This window comes from Akebia trifoliata, chromosome 4, assembly GCF_017979445.1.
Source record: "Akebia trifoliata isolate Shusen 1 chromosome 4, ASM1797944v1, whole genome shotgun sequence".
In the NCBI taxonomy this organism is placed as follows: Eukaryota; Viridiplantae; Streptophyta; class Magnoliopsida; order Ranunculales; family Lardizabalaceae; genus Akebia; species Akebia trifoliata.
In genome coordinates this window covers 8,439,896-8,449,779 of record NC_141378.1, presented here as the reverse complement: position 1 = coordinate 8,449,779, position 9,884 = coordinate 8,439,896, and the positions used below count along the sequence as shown (strand labels likewise).

General features: G+C 34.8%; 2 protein-coding genes across 2 annotated transcripts; one reads left to right on the top strand and one right to left on the bottom strand.

The window, feature by feature from the left end:
- The first annotated feature begins 1,635 nt into the window (after positions 1 to 1,635).
- On the top strand, positions 1,636 to 5,770 carry LOC147403516 (uncharacterized). The gene is made up of 5 exons (XM_086439107.1): positions 1,636 to 1,990; positions 3,434 to 3,733; positions 4,158 to 4,376; positions 4,690 to 4,818; positions 5,382 to 5,770. Exons 2-5 carry the CDS (start codon positions 3,437 to 3,439, stop codon positions 5,586 to 5,588), a joined length of 852 nt encoding a protein of 283 aa, XP_086295233.1. The 5' UTR covers positions 1,636 to 1,990; positions 3,434 to 3,436; the 3' UTR covers positions 5,589 to 5,770.
- A 324-nt stretch (positions 5,771 to 6,094) lies between these two features.
- LOC147403515 (putative aquaporin PIP2-6) lies at positions 6,095 to 7,155 on the bottom strand. Its single transcript, XM_086437566.1, has 2 exons — positions 7,045 to 7,155; positions 6,095 to 6,889 (listed from the first exon to the last, which is right to left on the bottom strand). The coding sequence occupies exons 1-2, from the start codon at positions 7,153 to 7,155 to the stop codon at positions 6,095 to 6,097; spliced, it is 906 nt and encodes a 301-aa protein (XP_086293692.1).
- Between the last annotated feature and the right edge of the window lie 2,729 nt (positions 7,156 to 9,884).

The window sequence follows — 9,884 nt, the reverse complement described above, 5'->3', positions numbered from 1 at the left end:
GTAGGTGGCGAAATCTGGTGGTGATGGACTTCAAGCTTCATGTCTCTATGGAGCAGCAAACACTAGATGCCTACGAATCAAATTGACCTTTGTTTAGTGGGTCCTGTTCGTAAAAGAATAGATTAGGCTGTGACCAAACCACAAAGACGTGTCAAAAAAGTGGTGATCCTAACAAAAATGGCAGAACCCAGAAGTCAGAAGAAAAACACGAACCATTTAACCGCCACACATGTCCCAACCACGTATATGTATCTGTCTTCGCTCTCTCACTCTCATTCTGAGAAAATTATATCAATTTTTCTTCCCACCTACTTAATTAGCTAAATTGGCGTAACACCCATCATTTTCGATTTGTTAGCATTTCTACTTTGAACTTGACTTGGGCTTAGGCCCATGGCCCAGTTGATTTGATACATTGAAAACCAAAAAAATAAAAAATAAAAAAACTTTGAGGTCGTGGATTTAATTCCAGCTTAATACATTAAAAAAAAAAAAAATGACCTTGACTCTCTCTTGTGGGGGTTTTTTTGGAGACCGCCATCTTCGGAAATGAGATCCTACATTCCTATTAGTTCACATCTATTGAGGGGCATTCCAAATTACAAAAACACTCACGTTCTATCCAAGTTGGGCAGGGGTAGAGTCAAGATTTTATAGTGAAAATTTTTTTTGTGTGGACAATTAAGAATTGAAAAAATTTTAGTGAAATTTTTTTTATCCACCACTAATATATGTTGTTATCGCTCATAAATCTTCAAACTTTGAAAATTCTTGTGGGGGTGCTTGCCTCTGAATTTGGGAACCTTTCAATACACGTTGACCAATAGAAATATGAGATCTTCAAAAATGTGAATCACCAAAATCACGCTCATGTTATTCGATATGATTCATTCGTATTGACTCGTCTGAGATGATTTGTGAGTTTTTGATTATGAAACATAATTTTTTTTTAAGAAATAATTATTATCTAAATATAATTATAATTCTTTAAAAATAAACATATACAAATTAATAATGTTTGAGTCAACTCAACAAAGCCGACAATGAGTTGAGATGGAATATGGATTTTAAAATCATACTCTCCCTGCCTAGATGTGTTGGTGCTTAGTAGGTTTAGGTGGGTTTTAGATGACTTTAACCAAATTACCAAGTTGGTACCTTTGGACTAACTCTTAAGAAACTTGATATTTAAAATTATTTTAAAATAATATTTTTAATAAAAATTAAGAAAATTTCTCAAATATTTCTAAGAATTTTTGTTTATTTCAAAAGTATTAAAAGTGTTGACAAAACTACTGCATAGTAGTGATATTTCGATAATGATTTTTCAATCGTACATGATAACTTTGTCAACACATGTGACGTTTTTTATATTTTTAAAAACTTTGATAATGATTTAAACTTTTTTTTTCTAAAAATTATCAAAATTGATAATAATTTAATAACTCTCTTAGAAAAACACGATGGAGAACATATAGGGGGGGCGCTCCAATATCTTTGTCCATCAAAGTCAAGGGAGAAACGTTAATAAGTTAATAATGCAGGATATATTGTTAATTTAACCAATTAAAAAGGAGTGAAATGAAAAGTATCAAAGAGAAAGAAAAAAAGGAAATTAAAAGCTAACCATCTCTCTCTTTAGAATCACGAGTTTCCGTGTATTTCTATCTCTAAAGAAATAACAAAGTCGACTGTAAATTAAATAATAATTTATCGATCAATCAGAGAAAAAGAAGAGATTTTAACACAACCAATAGAAAACCACAAAGCCATGAAGAAAAGTGTGGGTCTTGTTGGATTGGACGGTTCAGATATAAAGTAATTGGTTGGAAAGGGAGGAGAGTAAGTAGGTCTACTTCTGTGGATCATAAATCAGAAGAAGTCCATGAAGACAAAGATGGTGAGGCTGTAGCAAATAATAGTGCAGCTCTTGGTCTTCCTGCTCAACCCACTTCTTCTCATTCAGATCACATCTACAGTCTACAATGAGGTTGGTAATTCTTTCTTTTTCTTTAATTTTTTTGATTTATTGTCTCAAACATCCTTTTTCTTTAGTGATTATTTTTAATCTTTGGATATTTATTTAAACTGGGTTTTGATGGGTATAAGGTTCTCTATGGAACTTCAAAAATAATTTCATAAAATTAATTTTTTCCTATTTTTCTTTTAAATTTCAAAACTTACACAATTCTCTTTACAAGGAAACATACTTGGAGCAAATAGAGAACATTCATAAGCTTCCTCACAGGATCAAATATTTTTTATTTTATTTATTTTTGAGTTTGAAGTGAAAATAGTCTGCTTCTTCAACCCCATCCCCATCCCCATCCCCACAATAAATTGATAGTTTTTTTTTTTTTTTTAATATAATATTTTAATTGATTTTTATTATTTATTATTATTATTATTTGTTGTGTGGTTTTCTTTTTTTTCCTTATTGAATGTAGAGATAAAGATGTGTTTGTTAGTTGGTATTTGTTTTTTTTTATCTTTCTTGCATTATTCAACCAAGCAAACTGGAATAAGCATCTATACCTTATCTAATTATTTGCATTAAAGCTAAATGAATCCTATGGTGAGGAATCTCTCAACTCTCGCGATCTATATATCGAATTTCCAAAGTTTTGGATTATTCCCTCAACTCAAATTTTTTCTCCAACTAATAATTGTTAATTAAAGACACTCCATGGTTCAAATCAGATTATAAATATATTTGCATGTGCACAAAATCATAGAAAAAAATTCATGGTTCTGTGCACATTCCATGTTGGGTGAATATGTTGTAATTTGTTTTTTTGTTAATTTACTTTATCATTGTTCAATATTTTATACTTAAAGAGTCGTGATGAATGTACGCGGTCTGTACGTGGTTGATGTGGAAAGGGCACAAACCATAGATCTTTTTCTTCGGGATACACAAGGAAAAAACTCTGTGGTTCTGTGCCCTAGTCACATCAGCTGCATACAGACCGCGTGCGTGCCGGGAATGAAAGAGGGACAAAGGGTAAGGGATGGAGAATTCATCATTTTTCTATACTTAAATATCTCTTGTTTAGGAATTTTGTTTTTCTATCACATACATGTTTTTGCAAATTTCCCCTTTATTTTTTTTATTAACACCTTTGATACTGCTTGATATTTAGTAGTTTCTATAATTGCTGGAACTTCTCTCAATCTATTTCTAGTTTTGTGGGTAACTTTTATTTTGGTTTCTTTTAAGAAATGTCAGTCGGTCTTGTTTTCTTGGTTGTGTTTTTTCATCAAATGCGTTGTTAGATCTGCAAATCTGTCCTCACAAAGTATATCTTCAAAAGCTCTATATGATAATAAAACCACAAAGTTGAAGAACATTACTAGTCACCATGATATCAATGAAAGAGTGTACTTTATACAAATTACTACATTGCATTTATCTAATATCTGATTTTTGAAGTTTATGAATGAGTTCTTGCATGGCCAACAAGAAAAAGTGAGCAACATTCAACTCAAAGCGGTAGTCTCAAACATTCTACTAGACATGGCATCGACTGGTTTGAAGCGAGACCCAATTGTGATCCTCAGAATGGAGGGAGACGACCTCCTAGAATTCATCAATAGCCCGAGATTCGAACAAGAGGCAATTTCCATATTCTCCCTCATAGATTTGGCTGATGGATCCATCACCGATTACATTACCAAGGCTCTAGAACAACTTAGAATTGATCATGGGATGCCACCTACTTCGGATTCATGGGTAATTGAGGAACATATCTCATCAATCTCACTCCTTTCTTTTATTAATATTTATAAATTAAGTGAACTTATATTTTGATGCCAACATTTTATTATACAACTCAATTAATGAGATTATACAGACACATCTATTGGGTAAATTCACATCAAATATCTAAGTTTCAAAGTCATCTTAAAAGGATTTCTTGTGAAGAATTCCAAGAAGAAGACTCTTAGAAAGAGAAAAAGGACGGAGGGAGTGGGGTGAATAATACCCCCTCCCTCCCGCCCTCCTTGAATGAAAAGAAAAGTGGAGGGACAATGAAAAAGAGATGGGGTGTTATGGTAATAAGTTGAGACGGCATATAAGTTCTATTACCCAATTTGGGTTCCTAAACTCCTTTTTTTTTTTTTTCCAAGTAAAATTCATCAAAATGTGGTTTTAGGTTATGAGCAACATTGTGGAACCAGTTATGCAATCCTGTGTGAACCAAGATCACGAACGTCCAATTTCGCAGAAGACCTTCTTGGAAGAATTCAAGAAGGTTGCAGAGTTGGTGTCTCAACATCTCAAACAAGAACCTGTTATTGTTGCCCATAGCGAACATACATTCGATGGAAATGGCATCAAGAGACTATTATCCAATAATTTCGAATTGAACAAGGTTGGTGTTTTAATCTACTCCCTTTACTATGGCTTTTAATGCATTGCTTCAGAATTGATTACCTATTGGATTGATTTTTGGATCAAGCATACTCCAATCTGATTAGAAAGTATTAAATTATATTATATATTTATTTATATTCGGTATGCTTATCATACCCAATCTGTAAGTTATTGGATTGGGTTTGGGTATCTAATCTTTATTGGATTGGCCCAATATGAGATCAGAATGGGCCTCTCAAAGGCTTTTCTCTAGTCTATATTAATTTAATTCTACTCATCACAATTAACATTCTGGACTCGGTTATTTCCAGACTTTGCATACGGCCTTGAAAGATTTACCAAGAGATCGCGACGAGAAAGTGTCTAAGGAGTACCTGCGTGTTGCTTTGGATTCAGTAGGCCCAGCAGCTGGTTTGCCTCCACACAGAGCCATTGATCAGGTAATTGCCACGTGTCAATAATTATAAATTACATCCAATATCGTTACTCAAATCACTTTTTTTTTTTTTCCTTTTTCCAAGTTTATAATTGGACCTGTTTATATATTTCTTATTTTTTTATATAAATAGGGGCAGAGATCACTCATAAAAAGAAAAGACTGGCTCATCAAATTATTTATAAATTCAATAGAAATGCAATTTTTTGTAAATAAGTTGTGCTTTCAAATGTTTAAAAATGATTATTATTAAAAACTGTAAATGCCCCCAATATTAATTGGGTGAAATATCAATATTGCTTTTCTTATCATTTAAAAATTAAATAAATAATTATCATAACAGTAACAATTGTGATTTGGTAAATATTTTGGAATGTGTGGTGTCTCTCATCCATGAGTTGGTAAATTTCTCTATTAAATATACCATTTTTATCATCATCTATACCTTATTCACTTTGATTGTCTTGACCAATATATTTAATCAACTCATATGTCTTGGTATTTCTATCCATGTCCTATTTTGTCATCCTCTTACATTTGTTTTGAAATTTGAATTTGAATGTGTAGATAGATAAGGTTGTGGACGAGGTGATCAAAATGATTGATGGAGACGATGGAAAAGTTGTTGAGGAAGAGGAGTTCAAGAAGCTGATGATAGAGATCTTGGAGAGTATTATGTTGAAATTAGAGGGAAACCCAATCTTGATTTCTTCGAATTCTGTTGTGCACGAGCCTCACGCTTCTTCATCTATTCAATCTACACCATCATCGTAGTCGATGGGCTGGGCTGTTGATTTGAATTTCTATATCCAATCGATGAAGATCAGATAGCGAAATATCAATGGCACATAAAGCCATTGGTTATAGTTTGATTTTAGTACTGTTGTCCAGTTAATCTTATTGTGTGAATGATATAAGCTAGCTTTCAACATTAAAATATGAGATGATTTAGAGTATCATGGGTGCGTAAATAATTATTTACAAGTAATGCAAGAAGACATTGGATATGTTGGCAAATAAAATTCATCAAATGAGTAACAAAGATAGGGCCAATTTATTTTTTTACTAACCGCGTGTCAGGGCCAGCTTGCGCGCACTCCAACTAATCTCGGGGAGGACTACCACAGCAACCCACCGCCATGGTCCCCCAGTTAAATCATGAGAAAAACCCAAGAGGGGAATCAAACCCGTGACGTGCACCTAACCCACACTTCACGTGCTCGCCCTTACCACTTAGGCAACTCATGGGTGGGTTAAATAGGCCAATTTAAGGCCCCCCTCTAAACCTTCTCTAGCTCTGACTCTCTGTCTTCACTCTCTCTACACCTATAAGACCTAACCAAGGTTACAAAATCACCTTCACCATCTCCTGTCACCAATCCTTCTCTCGGCAAATTCTTAGAGTAAGCATAGTAAACAATGCAAGCAAAGAAAGGGCCTACCCAGAAAACCCAATGCCCATCCCATAATGACCCTCCTTGCAACAGTGCTGGACCCAGGCATCGGGCTGGGTTTAGTCCGACACCTGCATATCCAGCCCGCCCGGTTACAGTAATTGAAATGAACACTACAAAAGCCATGACCCCTGCCACCACCACACACACCATGGTCAGACCCAGTGCCTCACATCTTCTTTTGTCGAATGCCACCGTTACACCAACAAAAAGTACGATGAAGGTGCATGAGAACTCTAAAATCAATGCAACTTGTGCACCATTAGTTGCGACGGTGCAACCACCTAAAGAATACTTGTTTGCAATTTCGTGGCTCATCACACCCTTGATTGCAATAAAACCAATTATTGACCCAATACATTGGGCTAAGACATAGATAGAAGCACGGGTGAGGGTAATGATACCTTTAAGGGCAGCGATAAAAGTGAAGATTGGGCTCATGTGTCCCCCAGATAGAGGGACAGTCACCATGAGGAAAAGGAAAACGATGCCGAAGATGGTGATTGGGACTAGGAGTTTGGGGTCGGACTCATGCGAATCTAAACAAGAGACGATAGTGGTGGTGAGGGTGAACATGAGAGTTGCAGTTGCAACTAACTCTGTCAATGCTGCTCTCCACATCTGAAAGAAAGCCATCAATTAGTTGTTTAATAGTATATTAGATATGATGCATTGTAATAAGGTATATAGTAAGTAAATTCATGTATAGGTGCATTGTATTTTTATTAGTTTTTGTTTCATTTGTTTTCTATATTGGACAATTTTTGCGGCCTTACCTCATGAGAGAAGAACTCATGGCCACCGATGGAGGAAAAAAATGTCTTCTCCATCGAACCATGCCTTGTGTTGCTTGTCTTTGTTTCTTTGTTTGAGTCAAACAAATCCATGGCTTCAAGATGTTGGTGAATGATTTGAGAAGTTGAAACTAGTGAGAACCCAAGGAGGTTAGTGCATGTAGGAAGTGTACTCCATATAAAATATATCACGGGAGAGTATATATCATGTTATATACTCCCTAGGATTCTTTTAGAGTCCTATGTCAATCAATCAATAAGATAATGACACGTGGGCAAAGAAAACATACAAAATTTCCTAAAGGAATCTTTTTCTCTTATTTTTTTTGAAAATCACAAGGGAAGAAAAACAAAATTGATTTTTTTTTCGGTTGGGGTTTGGGGTGGATAACTTTGGATTTGGATCCAAGATTTGGGTTTCCATAAAGATCCAATACGATAAGGATCCGATTTGATAAACTATTTGATTGGTTCTGGATTAACCATAACCTAATCAATCCAATTATTATTGGATAGGAATTGGATCCTAATATTGACATATAATAAAAGTCCCAAATTATCGGGTTGGTTTGGGTTCCAATCCAATTCTTATTGAATTGGTCCTAGTCTGACCCAATCCATTGTCAACCCATATTTGTGCTTCCCTTCACAGTTATCCTATTTCTTAAGGCGGTAAGATCTAAATGGGCGTGAAAGTCTAAATATGGGTCATTACAAGAGAATATACGTATCCCATATATGAATGATGTTAACTAAGTGACTCCTAATATTTTATTGAAAACTGCACGCATAATAACTTTCTCTTGTGCTGTCACCATCTATTTTGGGCCTTGGCCCAGCATATGAAATATCTACTACTGAGGAATCCATCGGCTTTGGGCATTTCTGTCATGGGCTTGGTTTGGAACCCAATATATCTAGTTAGGGCTGGTAACGGGTCAGTTCGGTACCAGATCAGTGCCACACCGATCCAATCCGACCTGAACGGATTAATGAATATTTGAACCAAAACCATTCGGTTTCATTTCATCCTTAATCTGGTTAGATCCGAACGCATGCCTTATTTTCAAATTATCAATGTTCAAAAATTTTAAATATATAAAATTTTAAAAAAAAAATCTACTTTCCTACTACAAATACAAAGGGAAATAAAAAAGACAAAAACGTTTTATCTATATATATTTATATGAAATTAAGAATAATAATAAAAAAAATTATTGACATATGTTTGGATTGGATTGGGGTAGATCTGATCCAAAATTATTTCGGATCTAAGATTTCAATCCGAATCCGTCCGAAAATCCGAATTTTCTTATTTTTTCGAATCAGATCGATTCAGACATTGAGTATATTTCGAATCATTGCCAGCCCTATATCTAGTGGTGTAAATAGAAAAGGTCCAAAGGCCTCAAATTCAAAGGCATTTAAAGAAAAAATGTCGTGATAATCTGACTACCCCACGTGACATACTCAATCGACTACCTAACATGACAAGTTTGGAAACTGTAGATCCGTACTCCTCGGGATACATGTTCCCTCGAGATACACATTTTATGGGGAAGTGCAACCATGTATCCTAAGGAGGGCAGATCTACAGTTGCCAAATTTGTTATGTTAGGTAGTCGATTGAGTTTGCCATGTGGGGTAATCATATTATCACGATTGTTAAAAAAATTACCAAAAGCTAAGCCCCAAACAATCGGTCGGCCTGGAAAATTAATGCTCCATCCAAGCATAATAAATCACCAATCAGGCTGATTATCGGTGAGTGCATCTAACAAAGGGTGGACCACCAAAGATTTCTCAAATTTTTTTAGTGATTTTTAACTTTGAAAATTAATATTTCTTGAAGGAAAATGTGAGGGCGAGCTAGCTTTTCCAATTTATTTTTCAGAGATTCTATTGGCACACCAACCTTTTCTTATAACACACCAACCTATAGGTGAACAGCCCTTTAATTTAAAAAGGATTGGTGTGTTGTAAGTAAAAGTTGGTGTGTTAATAGAAGCTCTATTTTCTCTTTATACCCATTCTTTGAAGATTAAACAAAAATTTGTGTCCATTCTTTCAAGAAAACAACAAAGAATGGACACATGTTTATGAAAATTTATGAAGCTCAACCGAGCACCCAACACCTGCAATTCTTTTTTTAAGCCGATTATGACCTTTTAGGACAATACTAAGGGCCTGGGCACCTTAAAGAGCCTTAAGAGTTGTTATAATTAGGGTTGTCAATGAATCGATCAGACCCAAAATCCAATCCGATAACTCCAGATCTGGATCAACCATGTCCTGATCTGATAAAATGTGAAAAAAGTATATAAATTACACACAAGTTTACTTACATTTTGTATACTAAATCGGATTTCGATCTGATTGTATCGAATCCACTTGGATCGTCCCGCTATCAAGTTCGGAAAAAAAAATTCCAATGAGGGTCCAATTCTTATCGGATTGGTTCTAGATACAATTTCATGGACATGGATCATTTTGATGTGGGGCCTTTAATCAAGAGCCCTATTGCAAAATCCATTATAATCAAATTTGAGAACTAGCAAAAAGAAGGAGGAGAAAACCAAACAAACCCTTTATAGAATCTAAAATCACAATTTCTTTGTAAAATCCATGAGAAACCTCTTTCACACTAAAGAACAACAACCAAGGAAAAAAAATATCACTGTATCTTTAATACACGTAACTTTGTTTCTCTATTCTATCTACATCTCACACATGACTTAGTTACTCACCCCTCCCCAATCTCTTCTAAAACCAGAAAAAAATGTATCAATCACATAAGATGCAAAGCTGGTAAAACCATCTCA

Coding starts and splice junctions, on each gene's coding strand:
- LOC147403516 (XM_086439107.1), top strand. CDS start 3,437: ATGAATGAGTTCTTGCATGGCCAACAAGAAAAAGTGAGCAACATTCAA. Junction 3,734..4,157: donor CACCTACTTCGGATTCATGG/GTAATTGAGGAA, acceptor ATGTGGTTTTAG/GTTATGAGCAACATTGTGGA. Junction 4,819..5,381: donor CACACAGAGCCATTGATCAG/GTAATTGCCACG, acceptor TTGAATGTGTAG/ATAGATAAGGTTGTGGACGA.
- LOC147403515 (XM_086437566.1), bottom strand. CDS start 7,155: ATGGATTTGTTTGACTCAAACAAAGAAACAAAGACAAGCAACACAAGG. Junction 6,890..7,044: donor ATGAGTTCTTCTCTCATGAG/GTAAGGCCGCAA, acceptor GCTTTCTTTCAG/ATGTGGAGAGCAGCATTGAC.